Source organism: Bacillus rossius, chromosome 15 (assembly GCF_032445375.1).
Source record: "Bacillus rossius redtenbacheri isolate Brsri chromosome 15, Brsri_v3, whole genome shotgun sequence".
In the NCBI taxonomy this organism is placed as follows: Eukaryota; Metazoa; Arthropoda; class Insecta; order Phasmatodea; family Bacillidae; genus Bacillus; species Bacillus rossius.
Window position 1 is genome coordinate 17056294 of NC_086342.1, and position 23349 is coordinate 17079642.

At 34.9% G+C, this 23349-nt stretch overlaps 1 protein-coding gene across 1 annotated transcript in view; it reads left to right on the forward strand.

Moving 5' to 3' along the window:
* The first annotated feature begins 421 nt into the window (after positions 1–421).
* The window catches only part of LOC134539643 (homeotic protein distal-less), a 232896-nt gene continuing 209968 nt past the window's right edge, over positions 422–23349 (forward strand). Inside the window, exons 1-2 of the mRNA XM_063381830.1 lie at positions 422–600; positions 1635–2389. Coding sequence (XP_063237900.1) covers positions 422–600; positions 1635–2389 — 934 coding nt within the window. The remainder of the gene's footprint in view (positions 601–1634; positions 2390–23349) is intronic.

Consider the following 23349-nt stretch of genomic DNA (forward strand, 5'->3'; position numbering starts at 1 on the left):
TACAGCCTATTTCATTCGAAACACATTTCGATGTTTCTGTAACCGCAGCTCTTCAACCATCACGCGATATGATCGCATGAGTAAGCGAAACTAATATCTACAAAATAACATGCCACCTTTGCTCTTACACTTGTTCGTATCTCATTGCAATAGGATTTTCGTGCAAGTGGTCCAACTGCAAACTGTATACACACTTCTAACCCCCCCTTCTACCCCACCCTTAAATCAATTTTTTTTACCTTAATTTTTCAGAAAATAGTAAAAAAAAAAAGGAACATCGCCGTATGAAAATAGTTCCCGCCTTCTCCTCTAGCAGAGTCCTCTAGGTGGGTTACGGGTGGAAAAAACAATTGTTAAATTTTTTTTTTTAAAGTGGGAGAAATGTTTGAAGGGGGGGGGGGTATATTTTTTGGGGTGGGGCATGGCGGGCGGTGGAGGGGAGGAAACCGCGCCGGGCCAATCGGCGGGCGTCGGGCCGGCCAATCGCGGCGCCGTGACGTGGGCGGTCGAGGTTCCGGAGGGGGCGGGGCCTCGTGACGTCACGGCTCGCGCCGGCAAGGAGGGGGAAGGAGGGGGTGCTGTGAAGGGGGGAGGGGGAACGTCTGCGCCACGCCCACCTCGACCGGTGGCGCCGCCACCGCCGGCGGTGGAAAACCAAACCCGGCCGCGGCGGGGAAGGCCGCTAGTGCGATTCCAGCGTTCGTGGGGACGAGAAGTAAAACCGCGGTCTCTCCGTCTCCGGGGTTGCCTTGCGTCTGGGCGCGCGGGCAAACACGCGCGCGCGTGTGCGCCCCTCTCTCTTCTTCCGGGGCAGATTATAGACCCGTCGACGTACTCTCCTCCGCATTAGATCCGTAACTGCCATTTACATCATTATGGCCATCATCATCATCATCATCCGACAAGACACCCGCGCAAACCCCCTCTCGGTGCATTGTGTTTGATTGCGACTAAAAGGAATATAAATTACCTTCCTTTTTTTCTTTCGTTTTCGGTCTTTTTTTTTTCTTCCCCCGAACCTTCACTCGCGATATTATTTTCGAATTGAAGAAAAGTGGTGCAGTTTGTGTGATTGTCGACTTTTATTTTTTTTCATCCACCGACTCTACTCCACCAGTGATTCGCACAAACAGAAGCAACAATATTTTTTTTTTCCTACGTTGTTTTGGAAACTTTTTTTTTCGGACCACCGTTTCGCGAGTGAAGAAACCTCAAGATCAATTGTGGTGCTAAAAACAGTTTTTTCTCCGCGTGTGTTCTGGAATGTAAACTAGGGCGTTTTAACGTCTCGCCGATCGAAAAAAAAAAAAAACATTTTTCGTCCTCTTCACTTCTCCATTTTTTTTTTTATCGGCGGAGGGTTTACGAAGCGAGATGTTTATCCGTGTGACGTAATCATCAACATACGGCGGACTGAAGTGTCGCGATGAAGACTTCGGAACTCGGCAGTTGTTAGTTTTGTAAAAAAAAAATTTTGTGTGTGTGTCCCGGACTGGTGCCGCGTAAACAACTGAATGCGACCGCGAACGCGACGATGGAACGAAGAAGGTCGTGAAAATTAAAAAAAAAAAAAAAATAGGTGTTGAAGACTACGAAGAGTTATAAAGAGAAAGACAGCGAAATGTGCTCCGCAGCGGACAGCGTGAGATAGCCTACCAGTACGTTTTAAATTTTTTTGGTTTTTGTTGTTTTTGGCCGGTTTCGCGCGACGGACACCTGGAGTGTCGGCGCTCCGTCGACGTCGACGACTCAAAAACGGCGTCCTACGCCCTGGCAGGCTGTTGGAGGTCGTCGCTCACAATCGTGCCGGTTGCGCCGCCATCCGCCACCACGCTCAACTTCACGGACCTCGGCAGCCCTTTCGGGTCGGGCAGCAACAACAACAACGGCGGCGGCGGCGGCGGCGGCGGCGGATCGGGGGCGCCCACGCCCACCGGGATGTCCGCCGACGGGCTGGACTCGTCCGGCGGCGGCGGGGGCGGCTCCCAACAGCAACAACACCAGCACCATCACCACCTGGGCCCGCCGCCGCAGCAGCAGCAGGACTGCGGAATGTCCGGCGGCGGCGGAGGCGGAGGCAGCCCCCAGCCGCAGATCGGGAAATCCGCCTTCATCGAGCTCCAGCAGCACGCCGCCTACAACCCGATCCGCTACCACCACCCGGCCCCGCCGCCGCCGCCGCCGCCGCACCACTTCGGCCACCACCAGGGCCCGCAGGGCGGCGGGGGCGGGGGCGGACCGCCGCCGCCGCCGCACCACCACCACCACGACCAGGGCCGCTTCGGCGCGCCGCTGGGCGCCTACCCCTTCCCGCCGATGCACCAGAACACCTACACCAACTACCACCTCGGCTCGTACGCGCCGCAATGCGCCTCGCCGCCCAAAGACGGTCAGTGCCTCCCCTTCGCCGGTCTGCTCGCTAGTAGTTGTAACATCGCCGGAAAATTTCGCGGATTCCTCTGGCCTCAGGATAGAATTCAAAGTTAAAGGCGTGCGCGCGCTCGACCCATGTTTACTTTTCCCCGTTTTGGTTGATTTCTTAGCGAGGACAATTTTTTTTATCCTCGTCGTTTGGCGCTACCCGATTCGCTTACTTCCCTCCTAGACGGACATCATTCGTTGGCTCACGGGTCGTATGAGGGGGCCGTGTCCAGATAACTGCGGTCCAATCACGAACACAGTGCGACAGTGTGGAAGGTTTTGCATCCTAGCTTGCGACTAAATGAATCCGCGAAATTTCCCGTGGCTCTAAACATCGCCTGTGTGTCAGAACACCAGTCCACAGTAGTTCAGTGCGGAAGCAAAACGCGTCCCTGAGTGGCAGACGGCCGCCAATCGCAAGGAAGACAACGCCGAGGCAGGCACACCATACTGCAGTCTGATGGGCGTTAAAAATGCCTGGCCCTAGGTACCAGTGTAGATAGACCGGAAAAAATATGCGGACTCATTCCACTATACACTAGTAGCAATCCAAATGCGTTTACTTTTTTTTTGCCGCTGTAGTGATTGGGCCACAGTTTTATCTGAGGGAAATAATAATAAAAAAAATCTACATAAGAAGTATCGAATAAAAAGCATCACAGAAAGTGTCATGAGTAGGGACACCTGGATTTCGCGATTTCATTTCATGTCAAGGTATTTCACAAAACACTGTAGCTTTTTCTAAGAGTCATGGCAAATTGTGAGGGTGCAGCAGTACTGTGACCACATTCTCATTGGCCCCGTCAAGAGCGGGACGACACCTCTCACCGACCTCAGCCAATAACCACAGGAGAAAAGCTACAGTATTTTGTGAAATACCTTGACACGAAATGTATTCGCAAAATCCAGGTGTCCCTAGTCATGAGTCATTAACCAGGCGTAATTTGCCCAAGTACGTGCTGAATCTTGGGAGTCTTACCGAGATATCATTGATACCGCAAATTTTTAAGGGCCTAGGTATAGGCGAATAAAATCTATTAGCTCATTAGAATGCAATAAAGTATGCCCAAGCTAGCGACTGTCCGCAAGAGAAGCCATCGTCCTATTTGGCCTGGGCCATTCAAGACGCTTTTGCTTCCGCATTGGATGACTGTGATTGGTGTCCTGGTTGTAGACGTGTACAATATATAAACCCAGCCAACCACGAAACACAGAGTATGCTAGTTTCTGAATTAAAATAGTACCTATTAAATAACCAAACAATTATTTATATCTGTCGTTATTATTTATTAACAGAAAATTTACGGTTATACAAAATTCATACAACAGCAGAAGTTGTTTTTTTTAATGTAATAGATTTAGTATAAATTTTTGTACGTTCGGACGAAAATATCTAGTTAAAAAATATCTAGCCGCAATATTACGGTAATTTGTTTTAATATCGTAGTTACTAAAAAGTATGTAAATGGATCTTTGAGAAAAAAATTTTCTAATGGCGTTTATTTTACTGTTTATAAAATATGTATGCCATTAAGGCGTCAAATACACTACACTATACTATTCCTCATATGTTTGTGGTTTTAGCTTAGATGGCAAGGAAACAGATTTATTTACAGTGATACCATTGTTAATACATCGCAAGTTGGATAGTATACGCGAGAAAAAAAATCCGTTTTTAAATATTTGACGATATACATGTAATATGTATTTTCTATTCAAATAATTCAATTCATCTTCTCTCCAACATTTTATTTCTTCTAACACTACAATATTCAAGTAAACATCTGTACAGTAAAAATTACTCTGCCAGTTTTTGCGCTTCCCAAAGTACAATCCCCTTCTGCCCATCTCTAGTAACGTCCCTGACTTTTACCATAATACAGGCCTGTGGTATTTGTATAGGTCGTTCAGATGTTTTGTATAATAACATTACGATTCTCAGTTCTTAAAACTCATGTCCAAACAATTGAATCACTACAATGAATATTCCCGATGAAATGCTAATACAGTACGTACATAAAAAAACAACATAAATAGCAAACAAAGTCTACATAAATTTCCTAGAGAAAAATATGAGTTGTTGACCGAACTTGCTTGGGAAAATATTCTGACGGACGGATGAAGCCAAGTACCTAGTTGTAGATGCGTAGCGTTGAAGGACGAACGGAAAGCGACTGGCTATTGTAATTCCGTCTTTAGATCTTTCGTCGCTTTGTGAGTGACTGGAACTGCAACTCAAGTTGACACAAGTTACGTCACACAGACTTACCTCTGAATTACATGTTGCAAAAAAAAAAAAGAAAAGAAACTATTCGTCTGTTTAAAAAACGGAATTATTTTTGGTTTACCCAAAATATATCGTGGTAGTACAAATAAAACATATCTTTCTTTTTTTTTTACAACACATTTCTGCGTAACTCCATGTTCATCATTTGTTCCTTCAGACAAAACTTCCTATGAGTTTTATATGTTCAATAGGAACGCACTACAATTTACGCTAGATTTTAAAGATTATAATTTTGGCAATTGGTTTCAAAATAATCTATTTTTATATAAAAAAGAATATATATCCTACAGTGTCCCAACTGTGCAAAAATTAAGCGCGCCTCGCTTAAAAAAAACATTGAACGAAAATAACTTCTAGACTGAGTATTTGGCATCTATTTTTTTTAAAATATTGAAATGTAACACTATATCCAGTTTGCTAAAAGATTATTTGTACAATGAATATTTTATTAAAATGAAAAGATTTTTAATATTTATATTTTTTGCGTCTTTCGATGCTCCAAATTTAGTCATTTTAGTACCAACCTACTAGGTTAAATTATAGCTTGTATTCAACAAAGTTCTCAAAAAGTTTGATAATTATGCCAGGAGTTAATTTAAATTAATTAATTAAAGATAAATGTTATATTTCAGCATAAAGATGTAGAATTGGCTTTCAAACTGGATGTATTAAAATAAGTACGGCTTATTTATTTATAAATTTATTTGTGTAAAAAATTTAACTCCTACTGTTGTATGAGAACAAATTATGGAACGCGTTTCTTTATGTTCTTGGAAGTTACGCCATTAATTTTACTGATGTATCACACAAATATTAAACAGTGAGTTGCTGGGTGCGTAAATACTGGTTTAAGGTAACTTATTGCAATGCTAACTAGGTATACTTATAGTGTAATTAAAAATGTACCCGCATGTAGATTTTATGCAGTACAACTTCATTTTTTAAAACTACCTATAGGTTTGATTAACTGTAACTTTAACCGTACGTGTTTGTAGAATACGCCCAAAATCTTCAAATGCCTGGATGATAAATTATTCGCACTTTGAATATTCGTTTGCTGCAGAAAGAAAACATAACATTAAAATATTGATGAGTATTATTTAGTTTAGGTCATTGTCTTAGTGTCTAAAATACTTTCAAGTAGCTCAAAATTCAGTTTCCTTACCTCGAAAAGAATTCCATTTGCGTAAAAGCGCGCTTGTCTGCAAAGACATACGCAGTTAAAATTTTTCACCTTAGGCCCCTATCTTTATTTAGAACGCTGATTACAAATTATACAGGGGATCTTAGTAAGTTTACCATTATCTTTGTAAATTTGCGGGTACTAACTTCACTTACTTTCAACACGAATCCACAAGAATATTCTTGGTGTATCAGTAAAACTTCAAAAACTTGTAAAGAATACTTGCAAGATTACTCTTATGTCTTCCACGAGTGTGTTTACGCTGTTTATAACGATAAATAGGGCTCAAAAGTTTAATTACGGCGTAGTATATACGAAGATACGGTTTTATGAAATTACGAACTCTTAGTTTATTTTAGGCGAATTTCTTCATTAAAATGTTTGTTTTTTTACTGAGATTTCTAACAGTATAGGCCCCTACGTATATACTGTACAGTGATTTGAAAGACTAGTAGACATACGAAATATTTCCACGAGAAACCCGTATTCCAATATAGAGGTAAACTATATTTTCATATTTTTAAGAAGTACACACATTGTAACCTATTATGACGAAGGGACTTGTCATACCGTGTACGAGATATTCGATAACAATTTTACATTTTGCCTCGAGATTTTGAAAATATCCATGTGAATCACTTAAGTAAAATACTCCTCTAAGACATTTTGTCAAGCAGGTAATATTAATTTATATTGTAAGCAAGAACATGTTATTCCGTCGTTAGATTACTAAGAAGTTCACATTATTACTTAAGCCATTTTTATATCGCGATGAAATGAGTAACTGGTGTGCACGAACTTAGTTTTAAAATTTGAAAACGCTTACAGCTTTAATATTAAAAAAAGTTTTTGTATTCATGTTTTCCATATGTTAAATTGTATTACTTTCAAACTAACATTATCGTCATTAATAATAATATGTTATCTTAAAATATACGATGCTTGGACGTGGATTTACTTTTTCACACTTTGTAACCTGTAATTTTTTTACACTTAAAAAAATTATTTTCAATTCATCCTATGCTGTGAATGATTAATTCGTGACATCAAAAAAACCTATTTTTGTTAGGTAACGGTATTTTTGACCCCTCAAATTCTCTAATCTACGTATCGATGGTGGAACATTCGCATGTGATATTTCCCCCATTTATTTCATGACGTTCCTTAAACCAACAAAAAATTTCATTTAAATTTTATTTTATTTTATTTATTTTTATTTATTTTTGCAAAATTTGGGTTTAATTGTTACTTACTAGTAAAAACGCACTAATTTTAAACGTAATATTAAACACAGATAATTTATTTTAATAAATTTTCAATTTTTTCTGACATAAGTTTACAAAGATATAGATTATGTAATATAACAAGGTTCTTGGAGTCAAACTGAGAAAATATACTGTCTTAAAATCAAAGTTTGTGACAAAATTTCAATTAATCCAAACGCACATTCATCCCAGGTCTTTGTTTAACTTACTTTATTTCAAGGCATAGGAAACAATTATTATAGTCTGTATGTGTAAGCAAGATTAAATATTGTATAGGCTAGATAGTTTCAAATATTATAGATTATTATAATATTTAAAAAAAAATATTAAGTGCACTAGGCCCTGTAGATTTTATCTGATGCAAATAGCTAATACTAAGAACAATATGAAACGACACGGAAAACTAGTCTAACTTTGTTCATTATACTGCGACAGCTTCTGATCATGTGAGATAATTTAGTACCCAAAATCAACAATGTATGTTTTGTTCATTAATTTTTCTTATTTTACAACTTACAAATTTCACGTATTTACTAAACACAAAATAACGAATTCACAGTGTTGTCTTAAGCCTTTGTAGTAAGTACGTGCATGTTGTTTACTTATTTTGTAAGTATATACTAGGTTTGGCGATCATAATAAATACTTAGACTTCTGTGAATTGTAGTTAACCGCGTAAGTTAATTTAGATAAATGCTACAGATTTTTCAATGAAAACTTACGTCTATAATGACGAAGTAACACACAACCTTTGGCTTTAAAACTCATAACCCTTTTCTGGAATTTTACTTAAAAAATATTGCATTCTCAACACAATATGTAGCGCCTACATTGCTCTTAACAGAAAATATGTTCCTAGTACACGTATACGTATGTGAGTTATTTTGCAATAACTATATTTATATTTTATAATTGTTCTATGCGATAATAAATAAATATTATATTTAATTTATTTATTTTTCAAACATTTTTTAAACAGTGTTTAAACTGGCAGATTTCGTTAACTAACAACATAAAGCGAAACACAATTACCTACTTAAGTATGAAAATAAAGTAACTAACTACATTCGTAATTTTATCGCAACTTTTAGCCAAACACTATGAAATCTCCCAAAAATTACTTTACTGGCATGTGATGTATTTATTCACTTTAAATAGTCATAAATAATTTGTTTTCTGGGCAGAAGTAAAAACAATTTCTGGAGAGAGTTATGAAATACACTCATATGCATTATGTTTACAACTTAAATTATTAAAAAAAATTTTTTTGGACCATTCAGATTTATAATAGGTATTTTATTCCAAAAAAATTTAAATAAGGTTACATTAACAAACGCACACAGAAAAAGTGTGATGGACAACAATGCTAGTGTGCCTTTAAAATATAAATTTTATTTTTCGTCTCAAATTTGAATTGATAGGTTGTTTGGAACCTATATAAAGAATTTTATATGCATACTATAGCTTTCTATTTATGATTTTATAGGTATTATGTTAAATATTTTTAGGACTACATAGTTCTTAAGTTAAATTTAAGCAGTTCTAGGTAGTGCATTCGTATCAATGACATTTTTATTATTCATGTCAATGACATTTGCTATAGAAATTTCGGCAAAATAAAGTTTAAGATTGCAGTTATATTGTATGTATATGAAGGAATAAGTGTTTTTTTTTGTTTATTGAAATATTAAAATATAATGAGATTTAACTTATATATAGTTTATATTCAACGTTTTTCTGGCTTTAATTGTAAGATTTTTAGTTGAATTAAGTTCATAAAGATAGATCTGTGGTGACAAATTTTATATATATATATATATATATATATATATATATATATATATATATATTTGAAGCACTCGTGAAACATAATAAAAGCTTTTAAATGTGGTGCAATTTAAATAAATTGAAAATTGGTAGCAGTGCCATAATAATATTTGCACTCCGTAGAATTTAGCGTATAGATCTATAGTGTTAATTTATAAACATCTTTGGTAGAAGACGGTCTTATAAAAGGCGTTTTTTGAATAATACAATTTTAAATACTTAGAAAAAACTAATTAGTTATTTCATTAATGAACCTTGGTTATTCTGATGATATAGCAGTTGATATTGACCATTATATTTTTTTTATTCGTTTTCACATGATTGTTATTTAAAAAAAAAAGTTAACGAATTTTACAAGTAAGCAAGAGGAAACGTGTTGAAGATAAACATTTCTGGATGATAGGTTACACAAAAGAATGCCAAACTTATATTTTGATATAAGTATTGTTTATAAGTAGGGACAGGTTTTTTTTTTCTCATAACTATTTGAACGCTCACTATAGACGGCAACATAGGTATGTTCGCTTCAGACGTTTATTTCTTTATTCCCCAAAAAATATCTGTTATTCTTTTGATCACATATGTCTGAGAGAAACTCACTCAATCACGAAACACTGACGTCGCTAGTGTTTTAAAACACATTCTCGAAATATTATCGCGAAATTTACTTGCCCTAACATAATATAAGTATGAGGACTAACTTGAAGTGTTCTACAAATATTAGACGGTATATCAACTGATTACTTTTTTTTGACAGCAAAGTGATAAAAGAATAGTAAATTACGGAACAGTAGCTATACTACTATTTGAATGTAGTAAATGTTTATATTCTGTAAACTATCTCCCTGTTATCAGACTATTAGCGTGATATTCGAAAACAAAATGTTTAATAACTTTAAAAATTAACTTCGCTAAGAGAAAACTTTAATTAAAAGGTGTAGATATTAATACATTAGTCGTAAAATATATATTAAAATATGTGATCTCCAATAATATCCCGTCAATAAGACATTACAACCTCTCACACATCTATACGATTGGAGTGAATTGTTTTTGTCCAACATCATGTGTTTTATCACATTTTAAAAATTATTTTGAAGTCGATTAGTGGTTTCTTCTTGTTTTATTGACTGAAGATAAAAACGTGTTACATCGCAGTGTTAAAGTAGTAAATTGTAAATTTTCTAACGTATACTGAGGTACACATCAAATGTATTCTGTGACTACATTATACAGGAAGTAAGTGTGTAAAATATACTTTTCCCATTTTAGCAGATATCACAAAAAATATTTTGGCAAAACAATACTTTGTAAAATTACAAAAATTAAATTGCAAAGTAAGTGTAAGGCAATGAACATTTTTGCGTGAACTTCTCCGTTTTACCAATAAAAAAGCCGAAAAACTTAAAATCAATAAAATTATATGTAGGAGATTTAAGGTTTGGTTTTAATTCACCATGTTGAGTTCTTTTTGTTGCAAAATATAAGTTTCTTTATGGAGAATTATTTTAAAAAAATTATTGTAGAAGCAATTTTGCTTTGGTACCAGTGGCCAAAAAATATTTTGTAATACTACAAGAAATATATAGTAACTTTGTACAACACGTGGCTATGGTTATTTTTGCATATTTGAAGAACGTTTATTTGAGATAATGCTCAGTATTTCTTACGAAAATTGGCGGATAGTATTATATTTTAATTGAGGTTTCATTCAAACATATATCTATTTTTTTAACGGTGGAAAAGATAATCGAATATTCAATAATAGGACCTTTTTTTTGTTTCATTACGCTTATTAATGCGCGCAGTTAATACTGGAAAGCTATTCAAGGAACGGTTTACAAACAACTTTTAACTATTGGAGGTAAAGCAGTTCAAAACCTCGTGGAGTACGAAAATGTTTAGGAGTCTGAAATTTCTCAGAGTTAAAATTCTCTCTCAGTTAAAAAACCTCTCGGTGTCCGAAATTTCCTGCGATGGATTCCGGCAAGTGCGATACTACCATAAAGCTGGTAAACAATTCAGAGTTTTATGCTCATGATTTTAATTTAATTCATAGCATTACTATGGTTGATTTATTATTAGTGGCTTCATCTCTTCAATACATGTGTGACATGCTCCAACTTTTGCATGAACTGATATTAAGCCTATATGATCATGAGGTAGCTTAGACAGTTTTGTACTGTTTGCCGTAAAAAAAATTATTATTTTGAATGTTTCATTCTCAAGTCTAAAAAATAGAATTTTTTATGTACTACAAACACTCGCATCTTCGAGTATTAGAAAAATGCAATTTTTAGTAACTAACAAAGTCATAATTTTTTTTTTTACAAACGCTACATGTGAATGGTTAATTAAATAATGCATACCAATCGACATGTTTTAATGCTCATTCTAGGATCTAAATATAAATTGGCATTTCATGTTCTCAAAGTAATTAAAAGTTCACTCATTAAAGTAATAGAGATATTTGTAAAATCTGAATTTTAGTTAGGTAGGTTATATAATTTATTCAACGAAAATCACCGGCACAATACAAAATAATTTAGGAAGCTACCAGGCTAGGTGTTCTTGTCATTCCAAGCCCATGTCTGGCAACTTCTTTAGTTGTCACCGTCTTTTTACGGGCTGGCCTATACTGAGTTCATTTGTTTCAAACATGAGCTTCCAAGAATCTTTTTGGAGCATTCACAAGACCTTCAAAAACGGTTGCGTCTACAACAAATGGCGTGATTTCCCGGTAATTTGGGAGAATAAAATTCTTATATACTTATTAGTGAACTCATTAAACATAAAAGAATTTACGAATAAGGCTGCGTAAAAACGGTGGATTCAAACCTCGCTGCACACCATAAATATTTGCTCTCAGATGCTAGAGTTAAAATAAAAATAATTTTTTAATATTTTTTTGTAACATTGAACGAATGTTTCTTGAATTACAACATTTAAAAACAACAAACTAAGCTTGTAATATAGTAATGAAGTAAATTTACCCCTTAAATAAATTGTGCAAATTATTTTTGATAAATATTGTTACCTACATTTTTTTTATTTCAAAACAAGCTTTAAAATTATAATTCTTTCAGAAATTTGAGTGAATGATTAAATTTCCATCACAAATATAATAATAATAATTTATCCGGTAAGCTTATACCTCGTTAGTTGTAAATTGACAAACTCAAGATTTTCTTTTAGTCACACCAATTCAAGAATCGTCGCAATATTTAATTTGTACTTATAAATACATGGTTTGGACCTAATGCTGAAAGTTACAAGGATAATTTAGATAAATATTTTTAATGTATTTTTCGAAAACGTTCATGGTAACGGGAATTAAATACCACCTGTGTGTTTACGTATGTCTGTACAATAAGGGATTTATATAATTGAAAGAACCGCCATTTCACATTGCCAACAGTATAAACATACAGCCTTTGCAGATGACGGTAATGGCATCTGGCAGTATAAAATATGCATTTATTAATCAATAAAAGTTATAAATAGCAGCACTCATACCTGTGAACGCCATTAATTTATGTGTCACAAAGCAGCAAATGCTGTCGCTTGTCACAATGTTTCCGGAGTCCACAAAAGATGCATAAATAATTCTGTGAGGAGACAAATCAGATGACGTAATAAGTTTCTGTCTATCCGTCCAGTAATACGCTGACATCGAAGGAAATGGCGTTAACGTCCCATTATTTTCTGCAGCTAGTTCAAAAGACCAACTGCTGGAAAAAAATTACAAGAATTGTTAATCTTATCAGCATGACTGATTGCATACAAAAAACAGATTTGTTTATAGTCATGACAAGGTAGAAACCAGTATTTTAAAGCTGCAAAACATTTTAGGAAACTATTGCCAATTTTTGTCGTATATTCATACATGAAAAAAAAATGTAAATTTTAACGGTATAGTAATTTAAAATTTGAAAATAACACACTATCTGAACCAAGTAGGGAAAGTATGATTTTCCAAATTTTTTTAGTACCTTAGAACATGGTCTTTTTGACTACAAATGACTTTGATAGTTCTGAGAGAAAATCACGAGCTAATGTTACCTTTATGTGCAGAACAAAAGAGTAGGTCTATATTATAACTAGTGGTGATGTTTTTGCGTCAAGATAGAATACAACACACTGTAACTAACATTTCTTTAATGTGTTGAAGAAAGATGGCGTTGTTATTTTACAGCGAATCAAGACGTTTTGCGTTGAAATATGTGTTGAAACCTTGTTGGCTCAGATAAAAGCAAAATAAGTTTTTTTTAGCCGATAATAGCCCATAAGAATAGATAATACTGAAGCCTAACCTCAGTCGAATTTCTTTGAAATAAATAATTATCTCTTATCTAATTTTTCGTCTATGATATGAACTAACAAAGACAATGTAGTTTGTACGTAAAAAAAGGTCAGTTAGTGTGTGATTTGTGTGTTTAAAGTACAATATTTGTTTTCTATCCACTAAATAAATATATACCTCTGCCATGTAGACTAAGATACGTTCCTTGCGTGCGATAAAGCCAGCAGGCTTACGTATAACGGAAATAAACATTTAGAACACGTTCCAGTGAACGATAAGCCACGGCCTAATTATCGAGTTTTAAAATACTGGCATTTTTGTTTTGCACAGTAAGAAGCCATACTTAAAATTTCATTGAACCACACCCCCCTCCCCCAACACTCCACAACCCACATTTTCACACCAAACAAACTGATCAATCTAAGCGTCTAATGAATACCTTCGCGCACTGATAATGACTTCTCCGAGAGGTAAGTGAAATTTTACGAGCGCCATTAAATTTGCGCAGGAAAAAAAAATGTTTAATCTTGTTACCGCAAACAGTAATTTAGGTACCTCATTTCAGGTGATTAATGATTCAGAGGTGAGCTTACATTGTCAAACATCATTAACGTATAGATGTTGGAGTAGGTGTTAAGCGAAGAGAAAGGAAACTATAAATCCAAGCGTTTGTCGTAATAACAATAATTACGTCTTATCGCCGTCATCTGAGTTATATTTAACGTATAGAAGTCCATGAACGTTATGTAGCTGTTTAAACCGCGTACCACCCACACAACAAGACTATGAATCAGAGCTTGTTATTATCCCACAAGCTGTTTACAACCAGATACGACCAGTGATTCCTGCAACATCTTATACTACTAAACGAGCAATTCTTGCATGTACTGGCGTTTGAATGTACAGTTACAACATTTGATTGCAGGGCTGCCGTTACTTGTTACGCTATGTTACTGTAAGAAAGAATGTTTTAATTTTTTAGCCACAAAGATTATGTAACGACATAAATGGTCGTATAATTTTTTTGATGATGTTGTTCACACGTAAAGATACATTATTGTTTATTTATATTTCAGTTGTGTGTAATGTTTACACAAGTTGTTTTATTAGTGTTAGTTATGCTTATTTAAAATTGTTACCGTGTACAGCTGACGAAACGACTCGTTTATCACGCCGTATTTAATTTAGGAGCAACTTCTCTCAGTTTGTGATCTTCCTAGGTCTCTACTTTCAGAAGAATAGTATTCTGAACGTTTGTTTTAGTATCAAAACATACGCTACAGTAAACTAATACATCATAGACATGTCAATATCATTGTAGCACCAAGTAATGATCTCCAATTTCATTGAAACATTTACCATCATATAATTGTAAACCAAATTTTTACTGTTCCGAAAGAAAATTAGTCTTCCAGATGTTAAGTTTGTAAATAAGTAAAGATTCCATTTGCATAAACCTTAAACTTGTAATTTGGAACCATTAGTTTTAAAAATAATACTTGCTGTTTATTTATTTTAGAATAACTCGCAGCTGATACGTTTTTGCTAACTTTTTTTCAAAGAAATACCACATTTGAAATCTTTCCCTTGAGCCCCTTACCACGTTCTGAGTTATTCACTATACAGCACATTTGAACAAGTATTCAAAAATTTCCGATATCCCTATACGTAGTTGAGCCAGAAAAAATGCACCTATCCATATTAAAGCTCTGTTCCATGAAGGATGTTAGTATTTGTTCATATAGCAGTAATGAAAAAGGATTAAATCTTTGTCGATTAATTTTTTGTATTTTATATTCACACTAGCAGACCCGGCCACGCGTTGCTGTGGCTGACTTAGATTATAAAATTTGCAGGAAAGGTAGAATTAGTTAATACTTACAAATTTGATGAACTCTGATTCTCTAGCTAATATTATTTGTTTTATTATTATATCTGTAGATTGACAGCTGAAGATAGATATTAATAATTGTAAACACGTGAGAATAAAATCAAAAATAATACAAAAAAAGCTAGGTTACGTAGTACATTGATCAACGAAAATGTGCACAACATGGAGAAAAATAAAATTTGAATTGAAACGTAGCGCTATCTATGAGATATTTATGTCAGACAGTACCTACAACAGTTGTCTGTAAAAAACTGATTTCAGGCACCATCTGTTTGAGACTTATGAAACGTACGATTAATAACACCAATCAACTTTGATAATTAGTTTATTATTAATTATAAATTATTAAGACCATTAATCGAAATAAAAACTATCCTATCTCTCAAGTTGGAAAAAATTACACATAAATGCCAATTTTCATCGAATTCGGTTGACTTGGTGAAGATTTCACTGGAAACAAACATCAGGACACTGGATTTATATATATATATATATATATATATATATATATATATAAAGATTTGATGCGGACTTAATTTTTATCGGACATATTTCACTACTTTGATTTAATCTGCTAATAAAATTTTACTAAAAACACATCCTTTATAGCTAACAGTGTTTTACTGTCGGTATATCTTATAAGCGATAGCTAAACAGTTCTAGACAAGATGTCTTTTGATTTTTAATTTATTGTTTAAAAAATTAAATGTTAAAAACATTTTAGAATTATTTTGCTTAGCCACTGTTCCCAAAAAAAAAATTATTCTCTCTTTACCACGTTGCCGACAGTGAAACAAATTTACAAAATAATCTTAGTTTATCATCATTTAAAAAACAATATAGCATCGGGTAGGTGTGTAATCACAACAAACTCATAAAAAAATCACAACTAATAGAATCGCTGAATTTAAAAAAAAAAAAATTTTATTTAATGAAAATAAAATTAAGGGTGCAAAATAGATTTTGGTAATACTAAATTATACATTTAAACAGACAAACACTTTTTGTTAGGTCGGCCAAATCTGCGTGGTTTACATTAAAATGGAAAAGACTGATAAGAATACTTTGTACGTGTTTGTTTGAGGGTAAGGCACAAAATATTTATTTTCGTTGATAATTGCTTCACTCTAACAATACAACTGCTATTGTTATTTCTGTTTTTTTGCGTGCAAAATCGGTGACGATTTCATAATCGATAAAAAAAATTACGATCTCTGAAAAACACAAAATGAGGTAATATACAATGCGCATTTTTTAGCAATGCAATCTGTAGTTAACTATTCAGCAGTATTACCTATAATTATCGATCTTGGTAGAATGTAGTGAATTTTAATGCAAGTATCAATTATATCCCACATTATAACTGACTCAATGTAGCAATTGTTCTAGTAAACCATAGTTAGAAAACAAACAAATAAGTAACTCTTTCGGTCCAAAGTCGCGAAAGAAAACTTGTAAACGCACATTTTAAGGTTTGGTTCCACGCGTTTTATTTGTTCTTTCATTTTCTGGTCATTACTGTTGGTTAATTTTTAATATTCTAAATTTATCACAGTAGTTCTCTTGCATATAATGTTTCTTTACAAAGTTTGTCACAATATATTTAAAAAATGCTACTTGCGTGGTAGGAAACGTTACTCAAGTAATAACAATTGTGTGCACATAAGTGACCTAATACCACTTTTATATAACACTTAATTATCTTATGACAAAATGCGAAACGTAAAAATAAAATTCCAAAGAATTATCAGTTAAAAAATTGCATAATGGTTAAGACAAAACGATAACAAATATGGCGAGTGAGATTGAGACGTAAGTGTTTTTAGTTGGATCTGATGTTCTCTTGTACAGCTATAGTGTATGAAATGTATCGCTAAATCACAGTCACCTTATTAATGTCTATCGGGCAGTATTCGCCCACTTAAATTAATAGAAACAGAATATAGCCTATTCGTCAATCACTTATGTTCATGGGATCTTGGCAAATATAGAACTAAAGTACTGTAAAAAAAAAATTAGTTTTAATACCTGTGTATTATAAATAAGTTTTTTTTCTGAAAATCGTTGAAGTATGGTTTTGGATTATTTTTACAGACCTATAAATTCGCGTTTATTTTTGTTGCCAAACGTATAAATGTTTAATTGTCTGCTGTTACGTATTACCGTCAGTCCGGTATGCTCTTTTAATTATTTTGTTATTGGCATATAGGAAGAGACCGGAAAAATTCGCGGGTTCAATGACCTCCAGGATAGACTCCAATATCATCTAAACACTCGGGAAAATACCTACTGTTCATTGGCTGCTGACTTGTGAGTCGTCTCGACTGGGTGGCCCGTGATTCGACACTTCTACGAGTGAGGGTCTCTAATTGGCCCTCATTACTCCAGATTAACAGTGAACCAATGGCAGAAGCAGCACTAAGGTATAATTATTTGAATTTTAGCATAACACGAAATGAACCCGCGAATTTTTCAGGTCTCTACGTATAGGTAGTCAGTTTTTTTCAGAGCGTGTCAAATCACTCGCGCTACAATAGTATCCCAGACAATTCAAGTGTATGAAGGAGCTGATTCTGATCTGAAGCAATGACGCGAATTTTTGCAGTTCCCAGATTTTCAGGCAGTATCGAGGTGAAAACAATAATTCAACATTTTGTAAAAATTACAATTTTTGATGTGAAACATCTTTGCTCTCGGTATACGGTATTTGAAAGGGGATGATTTCGTCAACGGAACGGAAGTCGAATTGAACAGAAAAGTGTAATCAAGGTTCTGCCATCTGTGGCGGATGACGAGAACAGTTTACGTAGCCGAAGGGAAAACTTTATAGTGTTTACTGTTTAATGAATTTCAACAAGGTGGGCAGTATTTTTATAAAACTTCTTGTTGTAAATCAGGTCCAAAACTGGTGTTTAGCATATGTTAAAGTCTTTTTCGCTTTCATCGGAGCCTTTTAAATACACGGTTTAAAATTTCGCTGGTCGACGCAGCTGCTCCGGCAACGAATTCTAGCGGCGGGCGCGGGAACTACGCGTGACTCGCGTCACGAAACGTAGTTCAAGACACCACATACGCGTATTTATCACGCTCGGCATTATTTAATATGATTCTACGTTAAATTTTAGCGTGCGAGGTTCGTACAAGAAGTGTACTCGCAACACGAGAGCACATGAATTTGCTCGTTACCGAGGTTAGATGCTTCACATCTCTGTCGAGTACTTTTTTGACGTGACAGCGTCTAATAAATCGATGAAAGCCGGCTGCACGCACGAAAAAATGTCCCGTTGCACACATTGTCCCGTTACGCTGTGTCCCGTTACGCTCATTGTACGCTTGCGTCGCATCCATCTCTCTTCCACTCGATTGGAACAACCATCGATTTGACTTTTTCGAGGCACATTAAACTTGAAACACTCCCATTCGTTTCCTACTTTTCCTTTCATCGTCCTATCCTTAACAGAATAACACAGATTGGAAGAAGTTAAATAGCAAACATGTAGAAAAGTTATAGTTAAAATAATCTGTTCGTTAAAGTAATAAACATATTTGAATTAATGAGTGCAAATAAAAGTAAATTTATCAATTAAATTGTAGATTTCATTTCACTCCTTTTTTGTATCCATACAAAATAGTGATAATTTAATAAAATGATTCAATTTTATTCATACAGTATGCAATCATTTCATAAATGTTTTGTTATGACGTCACGTTAAACTATCGTCCGTAAACCGAGTTTACAGACAACCAATTTTTTTTTTTAAATCTGAAAGGTTCAATTTGTACATGTGAGTGCAAGTAGACGTCATTACCGCGCAATTCTCTCTGAACTACGACGCTACGCTAATGCAAGTATTCGTAGGGATCCGACATAGTCCGTAGAGAGACTGCGCCGGGTGAAACTCACAGCTCTCGGCGCAACCAATACGGGCATAATCAACACGCGACCTCTTTATCCACGCGGCAAGCGCACGCCTCATGCTTTGCAAGGTCGAGAGAAGCGCGATGTCGAAAACGTTGAACACCGCGGATTTGGAAACCATCAGGAGACGGCATGCATCGGGGACGTCGCAAAAGTCACTGGTTTCTTACCTCGCCATCGTCATAACATTCACACCCAAAAAAAAAATTGCATTTTTATGAATAAAATTGAATAATATTTATTGAATTATCACTGTTTTGTATGGATAGGTACAAAGAAGGAGTGAAATGAAATATACAATTTAATTGATAAATTTACTTTTATTTGCACTCATTAATTCAAATAGGTTTATTACTTTAACGAAGAGATTATTTTAACTATAACTTTTATACATGTTTGCTATTTAAATTCTTCCAATCTGTGTTATTCTGTCAAGGATAGGACGATGATAGGAAAAGCGGGAAACGAATGGGAGTCTTTCAAGTTTAATGTGCCTCGAAAAAGTCAAATCGATGGTTGTTCCAATCGAGTGGAAGAGAGATAGATGCGACGCAAGCTTACAATGAGCGTAACGGGACAATGTGCGTAACGGGACAATGAGTCATCTTTTTTCGTGCGTGCAGCCGGCGTTCATCGATTTATTAGACGTTGTCACGTCAAAAAATTGCGGCAATGCTACTTCACCATGCCCGACGATGGCTGACAGTGAATATGAAAATCTGTTGTTAAACACATCCGTAGAAACAGAACCAGGCCCTTTGGAAACCAGTGTTGTCAAAAATTGTAAATTTCCGAAAACGCATTGCTATGGTTATGTACGCATAAATGAAATACGTTTTCTGAAACAAAACTGAAATTTCCTTGTCGCACTTAATTTTAAACTTTGAAGTTTTATTCAAGCAAATATATATTTTTAAACATTTGGAAAATATAATTGAATTATGAACAATTGAACTTTGTTTTGCTTTATTATGTTTATTAATGCGCGCTGTTAATACTGGAAAACTATTCAGGAAACGGTTTAGAAATCAATTTAACTATTGGAGGTACTGGGACGATACAAAGCGTAGGTACATAAAATGCCCGGGCGAACAGTATTACTGCAAACATTTTTTTTGTAGCGATACATTTTCTTTAATGTAAATTTATAAATGTACAAATATTTTTAATTAAACATGATTATTTAAGTTCTATTAAAAAAGAATATACAGGGCACACTTCTCCCCGATGTTCCTGTGTCCCGAAAACATTATGTAGACCATTAGCTGGGCAAAAAGCGTTATCATGCAATGTCATATTAGGAATTATAGTATGGCCATCCCCGGCATAATGTTATCTATCCCCCTCCCCCAAATTTTATGCATTTCCTCACAGATTTTGATTCTATATTCCCTCTGTCAAATAAAGTACCCTGTTGTTTCCCAAGAACGAATTCATAGTGTTTACGTAGTTAGAAATATTTGGTGATGTTCCTAAACGTAAGTATAATGGAGCTAATTATTTTATACCTATGTTTGGAGAATTTACAATTCTAATGTGGAACATTATAAATGGAGTTAAAATTCTCATTAAAAATTAAGATTATTGGATTAATGGGAAATTTGCCATATATCTGATTTTATAACTTGTATTACATGTTCAAAAACTTGACTAAAATAACGTTTAGAGTTTACCTCTGGTTATCCAAGTTTCCCTGTTTTTTTGTTCAAATATACAAATTATTTTTACATGGAATAACTTTAGTGTATTAACTCATACTATAAGCAGTTGTGATAGTATAAACAAATTTTTTATTTGGTATTTATATGACATATCTCCTCAGAAACGTTTAAATTGTAGATTTTTTTTACTTTGGCTTTTTCAAAGTAACTAAGTATTGCAATTTCTGTGTCACATACTGAAATATTAAAATAACAAATAATATATTACTTTAAAAATAATTCAACAGTTGAATAAAAATTGACTTAAAATTATGCATTACAAGTTACAAATTTTGGTTATAAGTAAGCTAGCTTTCCTCTTTCAACATGAAGTAAGGTTGATATGGATGACTGAAAATGTACTAAAAATATCTATCGAATCGTCATTTTTTTAAAAGGAAAAACCAAATATAACTAAGGCTACTCATGTAGGAACCTAAAAGCCGGGAAATATATTTCAGCAGGTTTTTATGCCACAACAGAGACCATGACATAGCGTTTACAGACAGTAGGCCTATTATTACAATTGCAGTTACTCCCAAAGCTGATTAAAATACTTAACGCCAAATCTTTCACAGCAAATTCCTCCCAGCCACTATTAACTTTGAGCATTCCAATAACTCTATATGCTTGTAGTACACACAACTCGTGCGTTGGCAGAGAATTTCTGTAGTGTGATTTATTTGCTCCAGGTTTTGATAAAAAGCAACAGTGATTTTTGTACTTGCTACTAACTTCACTGAACTTATGACCACTTGCCTTTGTTCAAAAAAAAAATAGTTTCTGTTGGCAACTAGTGTTTACATTTATGTCTACATTTATCTGTGCAGAATATTTAGAGAATTCGAACAAGCAATGACCAATCACATTATGCCAGTTACAAAAAAAAAAAAAAAAAAAAAAAACATTGACAAACAAAATACCTGCTCAGAAATTAATAAAGTATGTTGAAATATTATAGCAAACGTTATAAAAACGTAAATAAATCCAGTTCAAAAGAAATCCAAACACTTACTTGAATTATTTAAGGATGTCAACAAACAAAATGGCGCGGGAAAAAAAGGTTCTTTAAAAAGGCGAATAATAATAATAATAATAATAATAAACAGAGTTTCTGTACATGCTTTAACTAAGACAAAATTAAAAAAATCAATAGATGCGTAATTTTTATGGCTTTAAACTATTAAAACCAGACATGGCGTATTTGGTTCTAATACCGACTCCTTAAAAATATATAATCTTAATGATTACAATAGACTTCAGACAACCATGTTCATCAACGAATCCTCAAAATTCAACTTCCAACATAGCCAGCTTTTTACCCGTCCAACTAATAACGAATGAAGACAAGTTTTTTTTTTTTTTTAAATATTTTAACGTCTTATTTTCCCGAAGAACGCGCTGTTAGTAAGATGGTTGTGACAAATTCTTTTCTCGTTTCGCGGTGAAATTTGACGCGGTACCTACTTGTTGAATGATGATCACGCATGTGTCAGTGGTGTTTGCGTGCTCGCAAGAAGCAGGCGTAGTTACTTTGCCCTGGCGCAGTTAGTTGCCCTTTTCGCCGTCTCTTTGCCGGTTGGCGCCCTGCGGAGGTGCTGCCAGCGCTCCCCGCGGCGGTATTGTGGAACCACGGCCTCCCCGCGGCAATGAGGAGGGTTGTCGCACCTCTGGGAGGAGTGTACCGGTGTCTATGGATAGGGGAAGGGGGAAAAAGAGCAACGACTCCCCATCGATGTCGATGTCTGTGACCACCCCGTCGGGAGCCACACCCGAACATACCCGAAGTTCTCCGAAGTTTGCCGATCACTCGTGAAAAAAAACAGCCCCACCATATTTGCAAGGATTTATATATTTTACGGTCATAGAATATTTCAAATAACGCCAATCCAACCGACCTTCTCATTTTAGTTACAATAACATGACCTGTCCTATCCTACCAGGAAAAAATAAAGAAATATTAGGTATTTATTACATTGACCGAACCTGACTTTTTACTTCGGTAAACTCAGGAACTGTTCAGGTTGTGGTTGGGGCTTTCAACCCTGTGAACTGTTGGGTAACCACCATCGTAACTACCTTACTTTTTGTTTACGTAGACCAGTGACGACAACATTACGGACGGCCCGCCTGTAAGCATGGAGATATGGCATTTGCACTATTTTCCACGTTAATACTTGAAGTCAAATTGAGAACGACCCCTATCAATATAGCAATTTTTTTTTAAAATAATAATAAATATTAACACTGATTCCTTGCAGGCGTGTTGTTCTAATATTTGTTTAAAATTACTAATTTCATTACGATATATTTTTTAAGTTTCTTCCCAGCAAGTTTCTTTCGAGTTTTAAACAAAATTATAGCATATAAGTCTTTAAGCAGCTATGATTTGTTTTGCTATTCAACTGCTAACCATTTTACTTTAAATTCAGAAAAAAACACCGACTCCATAAACTAATTAATATCTACCTCCACTCCTAAAAGAAACTTTCAACAAAGAAATATAATGAGGTAAACGCTCGTGTATTATCTGTCATTTTTGCATATGTAGAA